We start from the raw sequence: 27,139 nt of genomic DNA on the forward strand, positions 1-27,139 counted from the left end.
TGTTGGGAAGCCTGCGACAGAATATACACTGACACACGTCACGGAGTACACAAGACACACGCATGTAGACGATACACACACGCCAAGTCTGTGCCCTTTTGCCCCATTCCCAGTTCACAGAAACTGGGAGGCATGGTGGCCATGGTGCTTGCAACATGGCCCATTTCATTTCCTCTGGGGATACTAGGGAGGAATGTGGTTATACAATCACACACACGGCATTATAGGGGGTCTTCTAAGGCAGGAGCCAGGACACATGCAGACATATGGAGGCTCCATGCTGCTCTAGTGCCATGGTTGTAGGCAGTCTTTCAGTCCATCAGACCGCTAACAACGAACAACTCTTCCCCATCTCTCCTTGTTTTCCTTATCTGCTACATACATAGCTACCAGTTCCTTCCCCTCTCGTAGCTCCTAACCTAAAGCCTGAAGCTCTGACAGAGATGGATGGCTTTGACCGCCTCTATTGTGGTCACCAGGTTTTGAACTCGATACACCCCCCCCTGAAGATTGACTACAACATTTGCAGCGAGGTTAATCTAAATGGAGCGTTCAGAAGCGCAGTGTCTGGCATTCAATGTGTGTTATCAGCCCCCCCCCCCCAAAAAAATGTGGCAAGGCTGATTTCTGTGACTCAACTATTTGGACTCATCTTCACACAAACACACCACAGAAGAATCTAGCATTCCGTACGATAAAAGCATGGTTTATGCTCTTACCAACCCGAGCCCCGTTTGCACCTCCCACTTCTCTCGCTGGTAAAGCTTGTCATGCCTCGTATCAGGCTCCGAGGCATGCGTTTGATCTCCTCTCCCCTTAAAGAAGTGCCAGTCTGGTGATTGTAAAGCACAGGGAGATCTAGCGGCACGGACAGGCACCGGGGAATACCCCACCGCGCCATACAAGTCATCTGATCATAGCTTCAAACAGGGGGGTGGCGACAATGGAGCTAGATCTCCACTGATCGCGAGAGGAGGAGGAGGGATTGAGAAACACGACATTGACAATGGGGAAAAGAGTGGGTATAGGAGGGAGAGAGGACAATGGTCTGTTTATCCTCTTTTAGCCTACCTCTTCCCATGACTAACAGTTGCCATGAAAGAAAATGTCTGCTCATCACTTGATTGTCTCCAGACAATCCCACCCTCTCGATACTTATGGAGCTTCCTGCTCTGCCCCCCCCCCCCCCAAGCCCCACTCATCCTCATCGTTCGTCCTCTTCCTCCCTGCCATAGCCTAATGAGGCACTGAGGGAATGCTACTGCTTTCCTCTCCCTGTAGTGTGGAAAGTCCTGCTAAGACTCTGGTATAGCATTCTTTCCAGATGGCATGCCGGTCACACAGGAAAGCAATGCCTACTGCCAGGCATACCGCAGCACTAGGGCCCAGTTCTGCGCAGGATAACCATAGCTGGCACCGCATTGTGGAGCCAGATGTACAGAAGAAAAATCACGCTTTTGATGCAAAAGCTGGAAAATGATTTCTTATTATAGTTGTATAGTTGTAGTTAACATGTTTAAGTGGTATGAGTCTGAGTAAGAAGGACAAAGAGGAGAACAAGAAGCTGTGCACGGAGATATTGGAGAGCCCCATGGTGGGTTTGTCAGCCTTGCTCTTTGGACTCTCTCTGAGTCACGCAGTTAGCTAACAGACTTGTCTGTTTCTGCCGTCTCTATTTCTGGAGGCAGTACTGCGGAGAAGAAAAATAAGGGAGACAAAAACATATATACATTTTTTTTTTTTAAATATGAATTTTCTTCAAGCTTAAGGATCCAGGAAACCTAACCGTTTAAATGTAAACAAAAATATATATACACTCAGTAAAAAGGACAGTTTGTCATGGACCCACAACAATTTTGAATGAACTGTGGCTAGCAGATGGGTAACCACTCCATTGTAGAACGCCAGGGCAGTTTCCTGCAGCGCGATCAATAACCCAACCTGAACTTGACTACTTAAACAGACTCTGAAACTGAGCTCTAACCGGCAGGTGGCATTACATGAGGCTCTGAGCACAGGGCCATCATCTGATATGACATCAAGTCCTCATCTGATATGACATCAAGTCCTCATCTGATATGACATCAAGTCCTCATCTGATATGACATCAAGTCCTCTTCCCTGCATGGATTTTAACCTCAGTAAAAAAAATTAAAAAAATATGAAGTCATTATGTGATTAATGTATTTTTCCTCTTGTAGGGATCAAGTCCTCTTCCCTTTCCCACTGTGAAGCTGTGACAAATCCTGATGATGTATCATCACTTCCGTGATATCAACCCGCCAGGATCAGATGGTCCCCCGTTACAGACCACTAGTTTATTTTTGTTATTTATTTTACAGTTGACCGAAAGGAAAAACGCAGGTCAAGGTAAGTTCAGCCCAGCGGTATCCTTGTGGTTTTCCAAGGCTAGTTATAGCCCTTCGAGTGAGTTCCACAAACACCTTTAAAAAATAAAAATAAAATAAAAAAGAAGGTTAGGTTCACGCAAAAAAACCACCGAGTTCTGTCACGGCAACTCAGTGAATTATGATTTAACAAGTTCGGTAGGATCCAAAATAAAAGATAGTTGGACCTTTTCAACTAACAAACAAACAAACGTATATCAACCAGCAACATTTTGTCTCTGAAGTCAAAGGCAGTCACTGTGGCTCACTACACCATGCAGCAGAATGCAGCCTATTCTTTCGGTGGGCTTTGAACCCTGACAGAGTTGGATTTTCCAGCACAGTGAGTGACAGACGGGGAAGGGCTTGGAATGGCAGACGGTGACTACGGGAAGGTTTTGAGGAGGTGAAGAAGAAAAAAATAAATACAAATCTCATTTTTTTCCTTCCCCGGAGTCATTCTTTTCTTGGCAACAGCCAGAAGAAAGCTTTTCAACACAATGCAACGCAGAAAAGGAAAGGCGGCTAAAAAGAAAACTGACTGAAGTTTTTGGAGACTTTCGCATTATGCCTGGACTTTGCCAAGGAGAAAAGGTTCCGGACAAGCAGAGGACAATGGCAGTGACATGGTGTGGCTAATTGATACGAGTTGCTCTGACTTTTGAACGGGGTCAGGCTGTGATAGGCCATTTCATGTCTATCATATAGCTGCTGTTCAACCCTTTGGCACAATCCTCCTCCACACCCTTTAAAATTACCCTCAGCCTAAGAAGATCCTATTAAATGCTTAGCAATCAACTTTTCTCTTTGTTATCTCCCTGAAACAAATGACTCATTTTCCTGGCACAAGCAGGCCTCTGTCCATTCTGCTCTTTCCAGGATGTGAAGAGTGTCAATACAAAAGTCGGGACAGTGTGAACGACAGCAGTAAGAGCTAACAAAGTGAGGCAGTTTTTGGTCAAAACGTCAAAATCCCAAGTGGGACGATGTTGCGCAATGCTAAGTATGGCAGGGGTCACCGCACACCACAGTAACCGAGAGGCAGCCGTCTGCCTAATTCTCTGTTGTAAAAGTTGAACGTAGTTCCGACAGTCCGTGCGGTCTGTCGAGACACGTGTTCCCTGTTTATGTTCTGGTTAAGTCTTCATGTGGTCGGTCTGAGTTTACGAGACGAACACATGAACAGTCTCTGGGATTGTGGTGCGTTTTGACTTGTGTCCCGAACACGTGTGGTCTGTTTGTGTTCGGGTCAGGCTTTCCCCCATGCTACGTTTGGGTTAGGGTCAAGCACATGTATGGTAATTGTTTGGGTACGTCTGTGTTAGGGTCAGGTGCAGAGGTCTAGTCTGATGTGGTCTATTTGGCTGTCTATAGTTGCGAGTTTAGTGGCCAGTCCGACTGAAAACACAGGCAGCGTCTGCACGGACTCGGCAGACCCTGACCGCTACAATAACCCCCGCAGCGGAGGCACCCATGTGCTAAATTACTGTCACAAATGCTCTCCTTCAGGCCCGGCAGTCTCATCCAGCCCATTCAGCCCTCTCTAGCACCGCCAGTCTTCTTTTTCCACCACATAATTGCACTCGGCTTGCCCAGCCGCTTCCGTATCAACTTAGGTCTAGGTTGGAAATTGATGGCGTGTGAAGAAAAGAAAAGAAAAAGAGGCTCATCATTGTGGAACAGGTGCTGCGCTGACAGCGTCATTAGAGGGGAGGGTGGTGAACCTGACCACTACTCTGGCGTTTCCCATAATGAAGTTCTGCAAGTCGCTGTGTGTACACTGACTGTCTTACACTGAGGCGCATGATTAAGTTCCACTGTTGGAAACGGAAAAGCCAGACAGGGAGACTGTTGGAGACTAGTTAGTTTCCCTCCCTGGCTTGCTCTGTGTTAACTCTATGGAATGTGACATGTAGGGAGGGGGACTTCCCCTTCGTGAGTGATTCGACTTCCGCAAGTCCAGGCACTACCAAAGCTTGGTCCTGAAAAATACTCTAATGAACAGAAGCACACACACACACACACACGCAGGCACACTAACGCATGCACACTAACGCATGCACACTAACGCATGCACACAAACAGATTGCACAGGAATGGGTCTGTCCAAAAGGTCTTTCACAGTACGGTGGACATTGACCTGAATGCGATTTGATCCCGAGCCAAACCACACCTAGAGCGGGTAAGACAAAACAGTCAAAAGGCTTAAATCACATTCACAGCAACGCACAACACCGAGGGAGCCTGTGGCCCCAAGGCTAAACGATACCGCAATTCACAAATCAAAAGACCTGCACAGTGCCAACGTGGTATGTAATCGCATGAATTACCAAAGAGCAATGAGAGAGTGCCACCCTGATTAAGACAAAGCTCTTCCTGCTGTGTGCCTGTGTGAATCACTGTGTGAGAGGAGAGAATTCCGCCTGCCAATGGGGAGACAATAGCCCCAATATATTTCCATCTGCTTATTTCAAAACCGGTGCAACGCTAGAACACCACGATCCAGCAATAGACATACAGCACCTATTCATTTGCAATGGTGACTAGTCACTTCATAAACGTGTCGGAGCTGTGTGTAGTCGGCCTCGACAAGGCGCTGGAGTGACAGCGGAACAAGGACAGCTATGATACGGAAATGTAGAGCCCTGTCAATCATTAACCAGCAGGGTGACGGTGGCAATCTGCCCCAGGGCAGAACTCATTCACTCCAAACGTCTATTCTCTCCTTCCCCCCACACACACACGCTATTCACCACCACTACACATCCAGATGGCGCGTCATAACTATATTTTACAACAGGGGTGGGCAACTGGCGGGCCCGTAGCTACAGGAGCAACACTTGCATGTCGGCTCGGCCTACGTTCATGACTATCGCCTCTATGAATGAAGGTAATCCAACAAGGTGTTAGGTTGGACGACGTTGCCCCAGCCAGTGGGGACATTTAGGCAATCCAGTGAGAGAGATAAAGTGCTCCCTTAATCCAGAGAGGACAGGAGAGCTGGGCAACATTGAAGCGATTAGTTAGCAAGAGGCAGTGCTGCTTCTAAACCCTCCTCTTACGCCGGGATTAGGAGGGAAGGTGTAGCGCTGCTGAACGGACAAGGGCCCTTTATAACTGGCTTTAGAGTCGCAGAATGAGTGACCAGCATAAGCTTCCTCAAGAGACCTTAACCAGCCTCCTTACAGAACAAGGGGAGTTCACCGGGGCCACATTCAGTAGCCAAATGTTGCAGATAGAAATGCATATGAAAAGAGCAGACGTGATTCCCTATTCTACATGTGAGAGACGCATATTTTGTTCTCCATTACTATCGAAACGTTCAAAAACATTGTGACTTGCTGAACTCACCCCTGCTCCCACAAAAAAGGTTCATGCGACCTCAACAACTCTTACATAGGATAGGTTGGCCTCACCTGGGCGATAATTCAGGGAATATGGCAAGGCATTAGATATGTAGCAGGATTTTAAGAAAGTAAAGTAAGAAAGTGGTTTAAATGAGTCAAATGATCTTTATGCAAATCAAGGCAACGTGCCTGTGTAAAGAATGCACCACCACCAACCCAATAGACAGGCTATGAGAAATTACAGAACAACGCATCTTTTTTTTAGATGTATTCTGTAGTCTGAAACGTTGTGGCTTTAAAAAATATATTTTTTAAGGTTATCGGCGTCCCAAGATGCCAGTGGCTTAGAGACCATGCAGCCTCAGTCCATATTCAGCTTTAAAAACGCAATAGAATAATGTATTCCTGAATTTTTAGACCATTAAAAACTCAGCGAATGTACTCTCCACAAAATAGGGCTTTAAGGTTAGTTTCTTATCCAAGATGAAATTCTAATGAAAAGGTCTTAAGTCTGAGATAATACAAGGACCCACAGCTTTCATGGCGCAGAATAAAAATGAAAATCCCGAGGCTACCTGCAAAAAGGGATGAGCAGTAGCGCTGTATGTGTAGACACACTACAAAAATGACAGAGTAAATATACATGAATAAAAATCATGCTGATAAATTATTCATACGTGTAGCTTCCGGGGTTCCGCATGAGTGGTCACAGTTAAAGCAGCTCCAGCACTCGTCCAAACAAGATGCGCCGGGGAAGCAAAGTGCCAAAGGACTAAAGAATAACCCACAGGGGGAAGAGGAGTCTGGAACGCACTACTGATTCAGTACAACTTAGACTAGAGGATACACACTGTACTGTACACATACTGCCCAGACGACAGGGCAAACCTGGTACATGCTTTCTTAGGCTGCTAAAACAGCATACTCTCTCCTCTAACTGCGCAATGGACAGACTCGGCCAGAGAGAGTGCAAACCCCAACCATCTGAAACTAAACAAACACTAACCACACATGCTTTCTGACTACAACACACACCAATCAGTACACGGTCTCAGACTACGGCTCATATAGGCTAGCCGAATGACAGTGCTCTCTCGGGCTCTGTTTAAGTCTACTCCTCTCAGGCCTTCCGGGTGGCGCAGTGGTATAAGGCTGTGCCACCAGAGATTCTGGGTTCGAGCCCAGGCTCTGTCGCAGCCGGCCGCGACCGGGAGGTCCATGGGGCGACGCACAATTGACCCAGCGTCGCCCGGATTAGGGAGGGTTTGGCAGGGATGTTCTGGTCTCATCGCGCACTAGCGACTCCTGTGGCGGGCCGGGCGCAGTGCACGCTGACCAGGTCGCCAGGTGTATGGTGTTTCCTCCGACACATTGGTGCGGCTGGCTAATAAATTAAATTAAAAAGTCTACTCCTCTCAGTGTGTGTTTACTGGTGCAAATATGTGGCCTGGTCACAAGATACCCCAAGAACCACAGACCTGCCCATTTGGGGGGGATAAAATATGCTTCCTTCTCTGCACACATACAGTGCCTTACGTTACAGCCTTATTCTAAAATTTTAAAAATTAAATGCAAACTACACAATATACCCCATGATAAAGTAAAGACGGGTGTTTAGACATTTTTGCCAACTTATTAAAAATTAAAAAACAAACACCTTATTAAAAAAGTATTCAGACCCTTTGCTATGAGATTCAAAATTGAGCTCAGGTGCATCCTGTTTCCATTTATCATGTGTGAGAGTCCCCCTGTGGTAAAATCAATTGATTGGACATGATTTGAAAAGGCACACCTGTCTATATAAGGTCCCACAGTTGACAGTGCATGCCAGAACAAAAACCAAGCCACAAGGTCAAGGGAATTGTCCATAGCACTCCGAGGCAGGATTGAGTCGAGGCACAGATCTGGGGAAGGACATCAAAGAAATCTGCAGCATTGAAGGTACCCAAGAACACTGTGACCTCCATCATTCATAAAATGGAAGAAGTTTGGAAACAAAGAGCTGGCCGCCGGCCAAACAGAGCAATCAGGGGAGAAGGGCCTTGGTGAGCGAAGTGACCAAGAACCCGGTTGTCACTGAAGGAGCTCTAGAGTTCCTCTGTGGAGATGGGAGATCCTTCCAGGACAACCATCTCTGCAGCACTCCACCAATTAGGCCTTTATGGCAGTGGCCAGACGGAAGCGACTCCTCAGTAAAAGGCACATGACAGCCCACTTGGAGTTCACCAAAAGGCACCCAAAGACTTTCAGACCATGAGAAACAAGATCCCCTGATCTGATGAGACCAATATTTAACTCCTTGGCCTGAATGCCAAGCATTCTGTCTGGACTGGAGGACACCTGGCACCATCCCTACGCTGAAGCATGGTGGTGGCAGCATCATGCTGTCGGGATGTTTTTCAGCGGCAGGGACTGGGAGACTAGTCAGGATTGAGACGAAGATGAACGGAGAAAAGTACAGAGAGATCCTTGATGAAAACCTGCTCCAGATCACTCAGGACCTCAGACTGGGAGTGAAGGTTCACCTTCCAACAGGACAACGACCCTAAGCACACAGCCATGACAACACAGGGGTGGCTTCGGGACAAGTCTCAATGTCCTTGAGTGTCCCAGCCAGAGAACGGAATTGAACCTGATCGAACATCTCTGGAGAGACCTGAAAATAGCTGTGTAGCGACGCTCCCAAAGAACCCAGACATAACTTGAGAGGATCTGCAGAGAATAAATGGGAGAAACTCCCCAAATACAGGTGTGCCAAGCTTGTAGCGTCATACCAAAGACCAGAGGCTATAATCACTGCTTCAAAGTACTGAGTCTGAATACTTATGTAAATGTTACATTTCAGTTTTTTATTTCTATAAAATATGAAAAATACAAAAAACCTGTTTTTGCTTTGTCATTATGGGATATTGTTTGTAGATTGATGAGGGGGGTAAAAAAACAATGTCATACATTTTAGAATAAAAACAGAAAGGGGGATACCTAGTCAGTGGTCCAACTGAGTGCATTCAACTGAAATGTGTGTTCCACATTTAACCCAACCCCTCTGAATAAAAGTTGAAAAGTAACAAAATGTGGAAAAAGCCAAGGGACCTGAATACTTTTTGAATGCAGTGTACCTACTCCGAGGCAGGAGAATTTACTCTCACCTCAGTAACACACATTGACATGAAATATACCTTGATACATATATATTAAACACAACCATAGGTCAAGAGCCAAAACAGGATACATCAAACGCGCCTATAAAACGCCAGTGAAAACACGGGATACACAAACACTCCACACTCTCCTACGCGCGATTGTGTGTCAAATACTAACACACACACCCATGAACATAAAAAGCAAGTGGAGGGGTGACAAACATGCATGAAAAACGTTGGGATTGGATTCAAATGGCATCAAAAGAAGTGAGACACCGACTCAGGGAATGAACGCTGTTTGAAAGGTGGGAGGTTAGTCACAGTTTTGCTACGAGTCTAAATGGCATTAAAAAAAAAAATGGTGCACCGCTGCATTAAAAGGCTTCTCTAATCCCCAGCCCTGGCAACCCCCAGATAAACATGCAGCTTTTTCAGAAGATAGCTGGTCACATTCCGGTGTCACTGTGCCAATGGCCCTACCACATTGCTTCCCTGACCCACCCCCCCTCCCCCCACTCTCACCTTGAGGGAACGTTATGTCTAGCAAGCGAACTGCGCGAAAAGAAAGCAGACGCTTTGAAAACAAAGAGCTGTCCTGTAAAAACATAAACGTTTCAACCTTAGAATAAACACCCCTGTCAAGCAGCTAACGCCAGTAAGACCCGCGAACTCCAATTTCCCAGCACAGGGCTCTCCTCGGGCGCTTTTAAGTCGCTTTGATGCCGAGGATGCGGTTGGCTAGACACCGCAAACCAGGATGCAGGTTCAAAACACCGTATAGCGACTGCAGAAAAAGAATCATGGCCTTCCGCCTCCTGACAGATGACAAACCACAACAAAACTGAGCTTAGCTTGTAGGAAACTGTCCTCTCAGGCTGTGGACCACCTATGACTCACAGGTCAGAAATGCAACTTGTGAAATGACTTTCACAAAGAATCCTAAACGGAAGAAATGGCTTCATTCCGTAGCTATGTAGGCCTATAGCTTACTACTGCGTTTGCACTAACTGGCAAATGGCCAAGCCAGACTCATTCAACTTTGCAGGCAAAGGTTTCATAGAATTTTCATAGTGCTTTTCACCCATTCCATTTGTATAGCACATTTAGCTTGCGGAGCTATAGAATAATTTAAAATGCCTTTTTCTTATACATTCCCATTTTAGTTCCGGGGGGGGTTTGCTGAGTACAACAGTACCACCAGCTGCACCTTGTCCTACCTTCTCCACAACCAAACATGCACCCCTTTCCCTTATCTGAAAGGGAGGCCCTTTAGGAAATCATGAATAAATAGACGAGAGATAGCAGAAGAAAAACAAACTGCAAATGAAAAACTGCCCTGATAACCAAATCCCCATCCATGCTTTGGCATACAGTCTCCTCGCTAGGACCAGATTCCGACCCCTACCTCCACCCCAAGCCCTTCACCCCCTCAGTGTTGGCTTGGCCGGTGATCCGTGAAGTGCAATGGAATCCGACAAATTAGGGGTCTCTCAACTGTCTCAGCAGCCATTGTTGCCAGCATCTAGGGTTCAAAAGCAACAACAAAACAAAAGAGACGAGACTGCAGCCTTGGGTAATGATTGGCTAAGAGGAGAGATCGGGGTGGGGGGGGCTTTCACACTTCAGAGCCTTGGGTAATGATTGGCTAAGAGGAGAGATCGGGGTGGGGGGGGGGGGCTTTCACACTTCAGAGCCTTGGGTAATGATTGGCTAAGAGGAGAGATCGGGGGCGGGGGAGGTTGTTTGGGGGCTGTGGTGTCAAGGCACCAGGCAGAGGCTAAAGAGCCAGTTAACACAAAAGGGCCCCTCTGAGTGCCTAGGGCAGCCGAGCTTTTACACCCACAGAGGGGAAGTCCAACTAACGCATACAGCATGTGGTCCTTCTGTAGCTCAGTTGGTAGAGCATGGCGCTTGTAACGCCAGGGTAGTGGGTTCGATCCCCGGGACCACCCATACGTAGAATGTATGCACACATGACTAAGTCGCTTTGGATAAAAGCGTCTGCTAAATGGCATATGTTATTATGAACGAGGTGTGCAAGCCATCCGATCCTCTGCCGCCACTTCAATAAAACACTGATGGCCAGGCCCCTACTGTCTCCCAAGTACGTTGACGCGCTTGAAAAAGGCGTCGTCAGTCGCTGAAGTAACACCCCTTTCGCCCTGTTGCAAATTACTATTTGAATATCAAATAGGGTGAGATATGAAGTGAGATGACGTAAATGAGGTCAGTGTATTGAGGACAGCATGTGACGTAAACAACTTGTCGTTCCATTGAAGTACAGGCCTGAGGAGTTGTTAAATTGTTCCCAGGGCCATAAAATCTGCCATTTGGGTTTGGCCGGGGTAGGCCCCCCCATTGTAAATAAGAATTTCTTCTTAACTGACTTGCCTAGTTAAATAAAAGGTGAAAAATAAAAAAGTCCTCCATTACCCAGGACAGTCTTGTCAAGGTGCTAGCTAGATTAGCATAACTTTATAAACCTCTACTACCATAAAGAAAAACACTCAAGCTAAGAGCAGTGAAGTGAGTGACACAGCCGTATGGCATGCTAACTTCTAGACAGCCAAATGAATCAGCTTCCCAGTCATACCTCATAGCTCCCCCCCCCCAGCACTTTCTCCTAGCCTACCATCCCCCTGTCACGTGTAAGCCTGAATATTTTAGAACTGCCCAGATAACAAGGGTCCCTCCTGCCAAGATATGTATTCACTGTGATAGCTTTATCCAATGCAATCTTTTCAATTTGTCCTCCACCATTTCTTTCTCGCTGTTTTCCACAGCAAGCAGATGGAGGCCATTTTTGTGTTACATTTAGGGTTCTGCACAGAACTCGGTAGAACCATTGAGTCCACGTACAGTGCCTTCAGAAAGTATTCATACCCTTCGACTTATAACACAATTGTTGTGTTACAACCCGATTTCTAAATGGATTAAATAGATCTCTCACCAATCTACACACAATACCTCATAATAAGTATTCACACCCCTGAGTCAAGATATGATAGAATCACCTTTAGAATCACCGTTTTAAAATTCTTCCAAGCTCTGTTGAGTTGGTTGTTGATCATTGCTAGACAGCCATTTAAGACTCACCATAGATTTTCAAGCTGATTTAAGTCAAAACTGTAACTAGGCCACTCAGGGGCATGTTGTCTTGGTTTTTTTATTTTTCCTTTATTTAACTAGGCAAGTCAGTTCAGAACAAATTATTTCAGTGGATTAACTGCCTGTTCAGGGGCAGAACGACAGATTTGTACCTTGTCAGCTCGGGGGTTTGAACTTGTAACCTTCTGGTTACTAGTCCAACGCTCTAACCACTAGGCTACCCTGCCGCCCCAGGTGGTAAGCAACTCCAGTGGTAAGCAGCTCCAGTGTATATTTGGCCTTGTGTTTTGGGTTAGTGTCCTGCTGAAAGGTGAATTTGTCTCCCAGTGTCTGTTGGAAAGCAGCCCGAACCAGGTTTTACTCTAGGATTTCCCTTTCACCATTCTCAAAAGGTATTTTCAATGTCTGCTTAAGTTCTTACCAGTCTACCAATTGGTGCCCTTCTATGTGAGGCATTGGAAAACCTCCTTGGTCTTTGCGGTTGAATCTGTATCTGAAATGCATTGCTCGACTGAGGGACCTTACAGAGGAACTCTACAGACAGTTCCTTCAACCTCATGGCTTGGTTTCTGCTCTGACATGCACTGTCAACTGTTGGACCTTATGTAGGCAGGTGTGTGCCTTTCCAAATCAAGTTCAATCAATTGAATTTACCACAGGAGGACTCCAATCAAGTTGTAGCAACATCTCAAGGATGATCAATGGTATGTGCAGGGTACAGAAATTAGGTAGTCATTCAAAAGTCATGTTACACACTATTATTGCACAGAGTGAGTACATGCAACTTGTGACATGCACATTTTTACTCCTGAACGTATTTAGGCTTGCCATAACAGGGTTGAATACTTACAGAGCATACTGAAAGTATTCAGACCCTTCACTTTTCCACATTTTGTTTCCGTTATAGGCTTATTTTAAAATTGATGAAATATTTGTTTTTCCTCAATCTACACACAATTCCCCATAATCGACAAAGCAAAACAGTTGAGACATTTTTGTAAAGTTATTAAAAATAAAACCAGGAATATCTTACTTAAGTATTCAGACCCTTTGCTATGAGACTCGAAATTGAGCTCAGGTGCATCCTGTTTCCATTGATCATCCTTGAGATGTTGCTACAACTTGATTGGAGTCCACCTGTGGTAAATTAAATTGATTGAACTTGATTTGGAAAGGCACACACCTGCCTACATAAGGTCCAACAGTTGACAGTGCATGTCAGAGCAAAAACCAAGCCATGAGGTTGAAGGAACTGTCCGTAGTGCTCCGAGACATGATTGTGTTGAGGCACAGATCTGAGGAAGGGTACCAAAAATTATGCAGCATTGAAGGTCCCCAAGAACACAGTGGACTCCATCCTTCTTAAATGGAAGAAGTTTGGAACCACCAAGACTCTTCCTAGAGCTGGCTGCCTGACCAAACTGAGCATTCGGGGAGAAGGGGCTTGATCAGGGAGGTGACCAAGAACCCGATGGTCCCTCTGACAGAGCTCTAGAGTTCCTCTGTGGAGATGGGAGAAACTTCCAGAAGGACAACCATCTCTGCATCACTCCACCAATCAGGCCTTTATGGTAGTGGCCAATTGGAAGCCACGCCTTTGTAAAAGGCACATGACAGCCCGCTTGGAGTTTGCCAAAATGCATCTAAAAGACTCTCAGACCATGAGAAACAACATTCTTTGGTCTGATGAAACCAAGATTGAACTTTGTCGTTTGCGTTGTCATTATGGGGTATTGTAAAAAAAAAAATAGCAAAAAACATAATTCCATTTTGACATTATGGTTTAGTATGTGTAGGCCAGTGACACAAAATCTCCATTTAATCCGTTTTAAAATGCAGGCTGTAACAACAAAATATTGTCTGGAGGCGGGTACAGGATAACAAGCATGCAACCACAGCATATTCACAGCAACCGTAAAGCCTGTGCCAACTGGGCTACTTTGAGCAGCCTAACAGTGGGAGCTCCCCAGAAGACAATAAAACAACACATTACAGGAAGTGCCTTATGGGGGAAAAATGACACCGATGACCCACAGGCTTCATCAGTTGTGAATGGATTCGTAAAGTAAGCTAAATCTAATTCCAAGCAATTACAGTCAACAGACACCCAGAGAAACAAACAAAAACAGTGGGCTGTGCTTTAGAATGTTGGCTATGTAGGCTACAAACCGAGATTAACAGCCCGAGGTGGTGAAAGATTGAGGAAAATATGACCCCAGAAGAATGAGAATTAAAAGTAAATAGTCCGTGCCACATAGTAGAGAATACCAAGACGTAAGGCTTTTTCATCCACTAAACGAGACAGATGTCAGAACAACAACAAAAAAATTATTCTGCTTCCATAATGTAGATGCAATGTCTTCCTACCGCCCCCGAGCAAAATTGTAATGGGCAACCAATCACACGCCTGTCTCATTCATTTTTTACATGGAACCAGTCAGCTACCCGTCTCACTCAATTGACTTCAAAGAGCCAACCAGCTGTCTCACTTGCTTCCGTAGTACCTCCTAAACTGAGCATGTGAACTTACCTGCCTAACTCATCACTTTAAGAGCGAGAGAGACAGTGAGCGAGACAGCGAGAGAGACAGCGAGAGAGAGAGCGAGAGAGAGAGCGAGAGCGAGGCTTTTACCAACTGTACCCTTCCCACTTACTCATTCATGCCTCAAGCATTCCATGACAGTCCAGGATGAAAATACTATCGTTTTTTCACCTTGCAGCAATCAATTTTTCATTCTGGGTGAAACACTCCCAACTGATCACTCCCTCTCCACCACTAGCCAAGTGTAGATTGCTGTACTGGGACTGAGCTAGTAAAGCCTCAGGTCGGTCAGTCTCGTCCAGCTTGGTCTCTCAGCTACCACAGACCAGCCAGCAGCCACGTCATCATGGCAATCCCTCTGGTGACTGTAGGTCACTAAGAGCAGCCTCACCTTCATCACTCAGCCAGGCACACACACACAGAGAGGTCATGACCCATCCTCTCGCCGGTGCACCCCACCCAACCCCCAACAGCGCCACACTGAAACTGGAGCAAGCGCCACACTGAAACTGGAGCAAGCACCAAGCATTATGACCACGACCTCGACCTCCGCGACTGCTAGGAAGGAAGAGAAGGCCATGTTGCCCTCACAATCAGAAAGAGCACCAATGCTACACCATGTCTCCTCGTCTCAGAAGGTCACAGCTGTCTCACAAGCATCCGACAAGACAAGCACTCTGCATGAGGTGCGAATAACTAGAACACAATTCCACGGACTTAAAATAAAAAAGGTACATAAACGCAGCGAGAAAGAGGCGAGATTGACAGACGATAAAAATAACCATGCCCGTGTAGGCTAGACTACATCTTCCCCAGAAACAATCAAACCGCGCTAATTGAGGCAAACTAGCATTCCACGATAATTTCCTACAGGTCATTCGCATATTTTGGCGCGATCATGGCCCAGCGCTTTATTTAAGTGAGAGGACGATGAAATATTCATGACGTATTAATATGACAAGAGAAAACAAAACGGCGACCCAGGAAGCATGACCCCCCTTTGCAAAGTCATAGACAGCAGCTACTTATCCTGGTGTTTGGCAAAATTAAGGCAGTTATACAATTTTAAAAAACATTACGTTCAAATAGTGTACCCTCAGGCCCCTACTCCACTACCACATATCTACAACACAAAATCCATGTGTACGTGTGTGTATAGTGCGTATGTTATGTCTGTGTATGCATGTGCCTGTTCCTGTTTGTGTTGCTTCACTGTCCCCGCTGTTCCATAAAATGTATTTCATATATTTTTGAAATTTTATTCTACTGCTTGCATCAGTAACCTGATGTGGAATAGAGTTCCATGTAGTCATGGCTCTATGTAGTACTATGCGCCTCCCATAGTCTGTTCTGGACTTGGGGACTGTGAACAGACCTCTGGTGGCATGTCTTGTGGGGTACGCATGGGTGTCTGAGCTGTGTGCTAGTCGTTTAAAAACAGACAGCTCGGTGCTGTCGACATGTCAATACCTCTCACAAACGCAAGTAGTGACGAAGTCAATCTCTCCTCCACTTTGAGCCAGGAGAGATTGACATGCATATTAACATTTACTCTCTCTGTGGATATCCAAGGGTCAGCTGTGCTGCCCTGTTCTGAGCCAATTGCAAGTCCCTCTTTGTGGCACCTGACCACACGACTGAACAGTAGTCAAGGTGCAACAAAACTAGAGCCTGTAGGACCTGCTTTGTTGATAGTGGTGTCAGGAAGGCAGAGTAGCGCTTTATTATGGACAGACTTCTCACCATCTTAGCTACTGTTGTATCAATATGTTTTGACCAAGGCAGGTCACAATCCAGGGTCACTCCAAGCAATTTAGTCACCTCAACTTTCTCAATTTCCACATGATTTATTACAAGACTTAGGGTTTAGTGAATGATTTGTCCCAAATGCAATGCCTTTAGTTTGAAATATTTAGGACTAACTTATTCCTTGCCACCCATTCTGAAACAAACTGCAGCTCTTTGTTAAGTGTTGCAGTCATTTCAGTCACTGTAGTAGCTGAGGTGTATAGTGTTGAGTCATCCGCATACATAGACAAACTGGCTTTACAGGCTGGTTTACTGGCTCAAATAGCCGACCAGGGGGGCTTTACTATTCTTAGGTAGCGGAATGACTTTTGCTTCCCTCCAGGCCCGAGGGCACACACTTTCTAGTAGGCTGAAATTAAAGATATGACAAATAGGAGTGGGCAATATCATCCGCAATTATCCTCAGTAATTTTCCATCCAAGCTGTCAGACCCCGGTAGCTTGTCATTGTTGATAGACAATGTGTAATGTCAGCTTTTGTTTCTAATCTTGCCAATGAAAGTTTGCTAATCTTGCCAATGAAAAAAAAAATCATTAACAGTAGTTGGCAATATCATTTGCTTGTGAAGAAAGAGCCATCCGATTCAATGAATGATAGAACGGAGTTCGCCTTCTCCCAAAATTTCATTAAAAAGGTGCTCCAAAGCTTTTTTACTATCAATCCTTATGTAATTTATCTTTGTTTCATAGTGTCGTTTCTTTTTATTCAGTTTAGTCACGTTTTCTCAATTTGCAGTACTTTTGCCAGGGTGTTCAGCTAGACTTATTTGCCATTCCTTTTGCCTCATCCCTCTCAACCATACAATTCTTCAATTCCTCATCAATCCACGAGGATTTAACAGTTTTTACAGTCATTTGGGTGCATGCTTGTTAGTAGCTGGGATAAGCAATTTCATAAGTGTCAAGTGCAGTGTCTGGTTGCTCCTCATTACACACCACGGACCAACAAATATTCTTTACATCAATAACATAGGAATCACTACAAAACGTATTGTATGACCTCTTATATACTATATTAGGCCCAGCCTTTGGAACTTAGGTTTTCCTAGATATGGCTACTATATTGCAATCACTACATCCAATGGATACTGCTTTCAAGCACATTTCTGCAGCATTAGTAATCATTAGTGATCAATACATGTTCATGATTTCATTCCTATGCTGTTGATTTTGGACTACAGGAAATGGAGGACCGAGCACGCCCTCATTCTCATCGACGGGGCTGTAGTGGAGCAGGTTGTGTGCTTCAAGTTCCTTGGTGTCTACATCACCAACAAGTTGTGAAGAGGGCACGACAAAGCCTATTCCCCCTCAGGAGACTGAAAAGATTTTGCATGGATCCTCAGATCCTCAAAAGGTTCTACAGCTGCACCATCAAGAGCATGGTTGCATCACTGCATCACTGCCTGGTACGGCAATGGCCCGGCCTCCGACCGCAAGGCACTACAGAGGGTAGTGCGTACGGCCCAGTCCATCACCAGGGCCAAGCTTCCTGCCATCTAGGACCTCTATACTAGGCGGTGTCAGAGGAAGGACCTAAAAATTGGCAAAGATACCAGCCACCCTAGTCATAGACTGTACTCTCTGCTACCGCACGGCAAGTGGTACCGGAGCACCAATTATAGGTCCAAGAGGCTTCTAAACAGCTTCTACCCCCAAGCCATAAGACTACTGAACAGCTAATCAAATGGCTAGCCAGACTATTTGCATTTACCCCCAAAATCTTTTACACGGCTTCTACTCTATTATTAGCTATGCATAACTCTACCCACATGCATATATTAACTTGACTCAATTACGCTACTGCTACTCTCTGTTCATCATATATGCATAGTCACTTTAACCATATCTACATGTACATACTACCTCAATCAGCACGACTTACCGATGCCTGTATGTAGCCTCGCTACTTTCAAAGCCTCGCTACTGTATATAGCCTGTCTTTTTACTGTTGTTTTATTTCTTTACTTACCTATTGTTCACCTCACACCTTTTTTTGCACGGTTGGTTAGAGACTGTAAGTAAGCATTTCACTGTATTCGGCGCACAAAAAAACTTTGATTTGATTTAACCGGTGCCCCAGCACCAGTACGTACACCTTGTATATAGCCTTGATATTGTTATTTTACTGCTGCTCTTTAATTAATTGATACTTTTATTTCTTTTCTGCGGGGTTATTTTCTTAAAACCGCATTGTTGGTTAAGGGCTCGTAAAGTAAGCATTTCACTGTAAGATTGTATTCGGCTGTACCGGTTGTATGCAGCGCATGTGATATCTGTTGCGATCACATAAATGATCAAGCATTTCACACGTTATCCAGATTCTGACTGTTAGCACGTAGTAGTCTATAGCAGCTTCCCACAAGAATGGGCTTTAGGTGAGGCAGATGAACCGTAGTCATTTTACTTCAACAGTATTTAACATGAGATACTCTCTAATCTTTACAGGAATGTGGTTCTGAATATAAACAGCAACACCTCCACCACTGGCATTTCTGTAAACCTGGTATTGCTACCACTACATCAAAAGGTATTGTCTTAAGTGAGTTTCAGCAAGTCAGAATATGAATGCCATCTATTACTAGAAAGTTATTTCATGAACCTTGTTTCTTAAGCTCTTATGTTAACGTGGGCTATTTTGAGCACTTTTCTGGGATTGATTGTTTTCATTGATTTACTGGAAAGCTTAGCAGAAGTAGATATTCTCATATTATTTATGTTAGTGCAGGGTGTACTGAACACAGAGGACTTCCTATTAGGTCACACCGCTTCAGTGCGAACAGCATAAATCTGGTTCATAGGGACATGATTACTGCATAAAATAACTGTAGGCTCAGCAGAGGTATTCAGGGCAGTTAGTGGGACATAAATTAGGTTACTTACATTGTGTCTACCAATGCCACTGGTATAATGTACATTTGCTAAAGCATGATGACTCAACGCCAGAAATGGTAGGGAGTAACTGAGCTGGGGTCATTGATAAGTTATTGTCTCAACGCAGCCTTATAATCCAGTGAAAGGATCCAGAAACCCAAACGATTTGGGTGGATTACATCCTCTTTATAAAACATGTCGTTTCCAGGGCCTCCCGGGTGGCGCAGTGGTTAAGGGCGTTGTACTGCAGCGCCAGCTGTGCCATCAGAGTCCCTGGGTTCGTGCCCAGGCTCTGTCGTAACCGACCGGGAGGTCCGTGGGGCGACGCACAATTGGCCTAGCGTCGCCCGGGTTAGGGGGGGGCTTGGTCGGTAGGGGTGTCCTTGTCTCATCGCGCACCAGCGACTTCTGTGGCGGGCTCGTCGCAGTGTGCGCTGGCCAGGTGCATGGTGTTTCCTCCGGCACGGTGTTTCCTCCGGCTGGCTTCCGGGTTGGATGCGCACTGTGTTAAGAAGCAGTGTGGCTTGGTTGGGTTATGTATCGGAGGACGCATGACTTTCACGCATGTCTCTCCCGAGTCCGTATGGGAGTTGTAGCGATGAGACAAGATAGTAGCTACTACACAATTGGATACCATGAAATTAGGGAGAAAAAAGGGGGTAAAAAGGGGGTAAAATTCAGAAAAAAAAAAAAAGTTGTTTCCAAAAGGTATCAAAATTGTCAACAAAAGTTACACCCATTGAGCTGCAGTAATCAGTTGTGAAGACAAAGAATCATGATAAAGTGTTCAATGCCATGATTAAGAGGACACTGGGTCAGATATGGTATTTTATTAGTGTCTAGCAGAGTCAATCAGCTCTTTGAAATCCAGTTAACTGTTCAGAGCTGCCCGTAACGTCATTAAAGCCCACATTGACTACGATAGAATCAATGTCCATGTCCTGGCATAGTACATTCGGGTGCAGCTAAGTAAGGTCATTTACTCAAGCTCCAGGATGGGCCATTGTTTTAGCACCAGGAACAGTCACATTTCTAACCATGGAACTGCCCAAAATCACAGCTGGCGAGAAGGACGAGGAAATCCGCCTACTCCCACGCTTCACAGGATGGTTGCAGGCCTCCGACAGATGGAGAAGCCCCGCTCGATCCAGAGCAGGGACGGAAGGTTGCCGGCGTCGACTTCGAAAAACGAAGGGGAAGGAGTAGGCACAGCAGCTGCAGACACAGTTACCCCCGGAGAAGGTGCAGGAAGATCAGGCTCCAGGGCGGCAAAACTATTTGTTGTTTGTATCCTCTCTCTGCCTCTCACGGCTCACGACATGCGACAATCGTTGATTGCCATGCTACTGTGCTCCTTCGACTCCGCTATCAGAGGAGGGGCCGGAGAAGGCTCCCCTGGCGAACAATCTCCGGGCGGTCGAATAATGGCAAACGACAAGACGGAGATGCATCCAATAGGCGCGAACGCCGCCCAGCCATTGGCGTAGAAAAGGTAAACATTCCACTCTGCGTTTTCCCCCATTAATTACGTAGGCTGGCAACCTGCGTGATCAAGGAAGCCACCTCAAGTCTACAGTGTCTTGCAAAAGTATTCATCCCCCTTTGCATTTTTCCTATTTTGTTGCATTAAAACCTGTAACTTAAATGGATTTTTATTTGGATTTCATGTAATGGACATACAAAATGTGCCAAAATGGTGAAGTGCAAAAAAATTACTTGTTTCAAAAAAATTCTAAAACGGAAAAGTGGTGTGTGCATATGTATTCACCCCTTTGGTGTGAAGCCCCTAAATCAAATCTGGTGCAAACAATTACCTTCAGAAGTCACATAATTAGTTAAATAAAGTATGCCCATGAGCAATCTAAGTGTCACATGATCTCAGTATATATGTGCATGCGTGCACTTGTTTTGTCGGCCCTGCATCAAAGAACAAAAATCAGATTTTGTTCCAAAAAATGTGCACAGATTCGTTTACATCCATGTTAGTAAGCAATTCTTCTTTGCCAAGATAATCCATCCACCTGACAGGTGTGACATATCAAGAAGCCGATTAAACCGCATGATCATTACAATCATTATTGTTGGGGACAATAAAAGGCCACTCTAAAATGTGCAATTTTGTCAGAACACAATCCCACAGATGTCTGAAGTTGAGTGAGAATGCAATTTGCACGCTGACCGCAGGAATGTCCACCAGAGCGGTTGCCAGATAATAAGCCGCCTTCAGCATCATTTTTGTGAATTTGGCAGTATGTCCAAATCGGCCTCATACCACAGACCACGTGTATGGCGTCGTGTGGGCGAGCGGTTTGCTGATGTCAACGTTGTGAACAGAGTGCCTCATGGTGGCGTTGGGGTTATGGTATGGGTAGGCATAAGCTACAAGACACAATTGCATTTTATCAATGGCAACTTGAATGCACGCAGATACTGTGACGAGATTCATTTATTTCATTTGACCGATTTCCTCATATGAACTGTAACTTAGTCAAATCTTTGAAATTGTTGCATTTATTTTTGTTCAGTATGACAATAGAAAGGTTCATAATTTGTGCGAAACCTCACAGCACAGTGGAAAATAAGGCAAATAGGAATCAAAACTGGATGGTCTTCAAAGATGGGATGTGCTGTGTCTGTAAAATGTATATTCTATGTATACTGGGCATTTACTCCAATTGGTGGAAGCTTTAGGGGGAAATAAGGAAAATATAAGAATGAAAACAATATAAATATTCACCCAAAAATATATGGGGGATTGGAATTGATGGAAGCTACAATCTAACACCCCCCCCCAAAAAAATGTGAATACACACACACTGGCCAACTCTTACACACGTACAGTGCAATCCCACATACACACAGACTCCCCATTCAACTGAGTGGAGGAGTCCCTGGAGTGACCTTGAGAAGTGGAGGCCTGAAGTGAAGAGGCTAAAGTACAAAGTCAATACTGGCCGACAGACCTGGTTAACTATTAAATGGGGTGGGGGGGGGGGGGGTCCCTGATCCAGCCGTCTGCTGGGTAACTCATACACAGACGTCGCCAAAACACACAGAGAGGAGACGGTTTGGAAAGTTGGGACAGATAAACTAGTTCATGATAGAGTACTCGGATATAGCCCTTGGCATGCTATAACTAACAGCACATAAACACATGGGCAGCAGATAGGATTGTGATGAACCAAAGTATTGAATGCCTTGTAATTTGTCATTGAATAGCCCCCCCCCCCCATCCACTGACTGTCCCAGACTCTATAGTCAGCAACTCATAAAGCTCATTGGATAATGGATCAATGAATGGCATCTATTATTGATGCTTGCCCATGGATGGAAGTGGAACCAGTGATTCAGAATGGAAGTGATTGCAACTCTCAGAAAATTAATTGTGCGCGTGTGTGTGTCTGTGTGTCTAAGCTTTAGTGTCCAGGGCTACCAGGCACTGCCTGTGTTTAACAGCCTTTCAATATCCACTGCTCCTGCCACATTCCTCTTAGAGGCGGAAAGGTCATGATGGGAAAGGGGGGTGGGGGGGCACCATGTGGAAACAGTTCCATGGACAGAATTGAGAATATATATAAATAAAATGCCATTTACCAGGCGCTTTTATCCAGAATGACTTCAATTATAATGAGTGCTTAGGCTACATTTTAGTATGCGTGACCCCATAGGGGAATCGAACCCACAACCCCGGCGTTGCTAGCACCACGCTCTTAGAAACTGAGCCCCACAGGACCAAGGAGAGGGTCGCAGTTGATACGGTTTCCATCCCGAAGCCAAAGTGCAGTGAAATGCATCCAGGTATGCTGCAGTGTTTTCACCTTGGCACCGTTCCCTCATTACCCCAAACAGCTGTTCCAACACGTGTGTGCATTCCAGCATTCTCACCATCGCTTCTAACTGTGAGAGACTCCCTGGCTGTGAACGCAGCGCACAGAGTACGCAGCGCACAGAGTACGCACTGGCCTGGGCCAAGCCATGTCGGGGCTAACCGGGGCCAAGCCATGTCGGTGCTAACCGGGCCAAGCCATGTCGGTGCTAACCGGGCCAAGCCATGTCGGTGCTAACCGGGCCAAGCCATGTCGGTGCTAACCGGGCCAAGCCATGTCGGTGCTAACCGGGCCAAGCCATGTCGGTGCTAACCGGGCCAAGCCATGTCGGTGCTAACCGGGCCAAGCCATGTCGGTGCTAACCGGGCCAAGCCATGTCGGTGCTAACCGGGCCAAGCCATGTCGGTGCTAACCGGGCCAAAGGAAAGGTGAGAAGTCGAGGGAGGGATGCCTGGAATCCAGATAACGGATGACACATTTCTCCAGGTGACAAGAGCCAAAGACATCTCTCTGGGAGAAGAGCAGATGGCATGGGGAGATAGAGAGGAATAACAAATGGACAAGCACTTACTTGTGAGGGTGGTGTTGCAGCATATTTGGAAATGGCGCTGTGTCATAGGGCAGTGTGTTCTGGTCTCATTGAGTTTCAGTCAGTCAATGAAAAGTTATGTTCAAGTTAGACTTCCCTTTGACCAAACTAAGCCCATAGAGCTTGTGTCCCCCAAATGGCACCCCATTCCCCATTTTGAGCATTACTTTTGGTCCGGGTCAAAACAAAGTAGTGCACTATATAGAGAATAGGGTGCCATTTGGGATGTAGTTCAAGCCATGGTCCCTCTCCTGCCTTTACAAGTAACTGGAAATATTTAGTCTTCAATGGAGTACTGTGGGGGCCAGTATGTCCCTTCACTAAACATTTGAACTAACATCGGGCCAGAAGTATAAGTTGAGTTCACATATCCCAAGTTTACCGAGGATTTAGAGAGATATTCTATCAGGAGGCAACTCGGCCTAAAATAAACCAGTCTCACTCTTGGCAACGCTCAGTGCAAACTTCAATGACAGTTTCCTACCATGGTTACAATGTGACTTGACTTACTCTGACATCATTGCAACCAAAGACAGTTGTGGTATCCACAATCAGTGATAACACGCAAAGCACAAGCTTAGCCTACTATCAAACCTAATATGGACACTATGAGGAAAATGATTGTGGATGTAGCCCTACTTGATATAGGCTGGGCCTTATTGAATTAACAGCATTACACAAAATTATTCCAACTAAACATGATTTGGCGGTTAAGTAAGTGTTGTACTAATTCATTATAATGTGGAGTTTATAGCAGTGTGATAGCAAGGTCACACTCCCACACCACTCTTACATTGCTTTATTCCCTTAAAGTATAGAGCAAATAAAACGTGTCAGTGCATATCCTCGTTTGGCTGCAATATCAGTTAAATTGGTGGAGGGTGATTTATTCAAACCGGAAACGTAATTGACTGGCTGGCGAGGTTTTCGTTCACGCTAGAACAGTAAGAGAACCATATAAGCCATTTCAGTCCCCGAGAACGGCAGTCAATGGCATTGTATGCCAATAAAATAGGAGTTCACAATCTGCTCACAAAACACACCAGGCCGAGCGCAACCGAAAAACCTCAAGGAGGCGCGCGATGGTGCCTGTTTTGGAATGGTACAGAAGGACAAAGGTGACCACTTTTCTTTTACAGTGGTAATATGACCCACATAACACATTTATAACTGCTTTCATGTACAGTCCTTTTTAATCTGCCAACACGTCATAACTTACTTGTCATATTCTGCATTGTCCTTGTCGCAGCGTGCGTCCTTGTGTTTCTGCCAATCCTTGCCGTGTTTGCAGGTGGTGAGGAGCACCACGTCCTCCTGATTATGGACATGATATAAGGCATTCCTCGTGTCTGACCCTATACCTGTAAGGTATCGTTTCCCCTTAAACACAAGCATGTATTTCCTGAAAGGTGGAATGGAGTTGTACTTTAGGTACCCCCTGTCCCCTCCGGTCCTAGGGTGCTCCTTGGAGAACAGCGGGATGGACACGTCAAAGTTGGGCCTGAAATTCTCGGTACTGATGCTGGCCTTGGCCAACATGGCCTGGCCTATGTCGAAACCTAGGTCTTCCGTGTAGTCCGGCCATGTCCCAGAGTACAAGTTAAATATGAGATGGTTCCTGCCGTTGTTCCAGAGATGAAGGTTCTGGACCTTGGTTTTGAGATTGTGCACGTACTGTGGCGAGAGCGAGTCCCGGTCCAGGGTGTCCAAGCTCAGGATGAATAGACAAGCTTGTCCCGGGTCAGTGGTGTAGAACCTGGATCCCTCAATGGTCGATAAAATATTCTGGTAACTTTCTGAGATTTTCTCCCCCTTCTGCTGGGGGTAGACATACACTTTGAAATCGTTCTTTTTACATGCAGAGAAATCAAAGCACGAATCCATGCGACATCTTTTGCCTTTGTACACGCTTGTATTAACGTCCCTCTTCTGCCTCGGTGATATGTGAATGTTGTACTCCTCAGTGTCCAGTTGATCCCAAGGTAGGAACTGTTGTAATGGGTCAGAGAAGTGTGGCCACGGCTGGTCGGGGCGATATCCATTGTGGCTACGGTCATGCCGGTTTCTGCCCGACGCTGGAAGTTGTACCCCTCCAAAGTAGAACAGTAGAACTAGACATGCACCGGCGGAGAGCAGGAATAAATATCGTTTTTTGGCCTGCATGTGTCCTACGAATAGGGGCAAGTTTTTTACAAATAAAATTGAAGTGTCCCGAAGTTAGGCTTTCACCACCTCCAACTACACCGCTCCGCCATCTTCCAGCCTGCAAAGATTTCAAACTCGCGTCTTCCCCCTTCTTCGTATTCCGTTCCCCAATCCAGCGATTGATCCAGCGCATGTGGGCGATTTTAAATGCGTTCTCTCTCTCTATCTAGTTTGTCCATTTCACAATATAGTGTCTCTGGGCAACAAAAATCCCCCTCGACCAAGTAAAAGCATTCATATACTCCCTTTGCCCCTCTCTCCCTCTCCCTCCTTCATTCAGCCAGTCTGTATTCAAATGTAAAACTGCGCCTGGTTAGAGATGCCCGAAGCGTTTTACCAACTCTTTCCCCTGTAGAGTAGCGGCAGGGGTTCATGTGGTTTCCTGCCTTGGCCAACACAGAAAATGTATCCCACGGTTAAGATTTGTTAACACGCTGGCTGTGGTTTAAAGCCTTCGGTGAGGTCGGCTTTTAGATCCAGATGCCTCGGGAGTATAATTCGGTGATATTTCACTCCATGGTTCAATGAACGAACGAGGAAACCGTCGTAGAATAAGAGCAGTTCATCAGTGCAACTGTAGCCTCACGAATCCCTGCATTTCTCTTATGTTTTAATCTCCCGACAGACCTCATACACGCAAAAATAATCTCATCGGAGATAGGCGTATGCCTAAACGAATAAATTGACGCAACGACCTCAAACAGTATTTCCAGTTACCATGTGACTTTGCAAATACATTGAAATTGTTATAAAAACGGGATTCCTTGATTCTAGTGTCCAATTACCAAATGCTCAAATGTTTCGATTGTTACTCTGTAACATTCCAATCCCGACACGATGGCAGCTGACGTAACGTCCCATCACTGTGCATACGCGTTTCTCATTGGTCTATTATTGGTCACCGGAAAAGGCGGTGCTTCAAATGCACCCATTCACAACCGGAGCCCTCTCAGCGAATAATTTAAAGCCCGAGTAAAATACCGAAAAATTTAGAATACCTATGCGTAAGTATTTTATACAGATTGTATTGCACGTAATGATTATACACGGTCTTGAAATAACTCGCTTAAAGTAATTTCCTTTATTAGTAGAGGTGACACTGTGGCCAAAAACCAGAGTTGCTCTCTAAGTGTGCAAACAAAATCACAGCAACCAAAGTTGAATGCCCTACGGTAACATTTACACCGCACGAATTGATGGTTCATCAGGAGTGAGTGGAAGTTTAGGCCTATAGACTGTGTGTTACTGCATCTATTCAATTAAGATTTTCACAAATATAAAAAATAATTGATTTTAAACTATAAAGGTG

The 27,139-nt window shown here is 45.4% G+C and overlaps 1 protein-coding gene across 1 annotated transcript in view; it reads right to left on the minus strand.

Annotated features, from left to right (window-relative positions):
• The window catches only part of ext1b (exostosin glycosyltransferase 1b), a 131,382-nt gene extending 104,714 nt beyond the window's left edge, over positions 1–26,668 (minus strand). Inside the window, 1 exon segment of the mRNA XM_046326862.1 lies at positions 24,845–26,668. Coding sequence (XP_046182818.1) covers positions 24,845–25,788 — 944 coding nt within the window. The 5' untranslated portion in view covers positions 25,789–26,668.
• Between the last annotated feature and the right edge of the window lie 471 nt (positions 26,669–27,139).

Source organism: Oncorhynchus gorbuscha, linkage group LG24 (genome assembly GCF_021184085.1).
Source record: "Oncorhynchus gorbuscha isolate QuinsamMale2020 ecotype Even-year linkage group LG24, OgorEven_v1.0, whole genome shotgun sequence".
Taxonomy (NCBI): domain Eukaryota; kingdom Metazoa; phylum Chordata; class Actinopteri; order Salmoniformes; family Salmonidae; genus Oncorhynchus; species Oncorhynchus gorbuscha.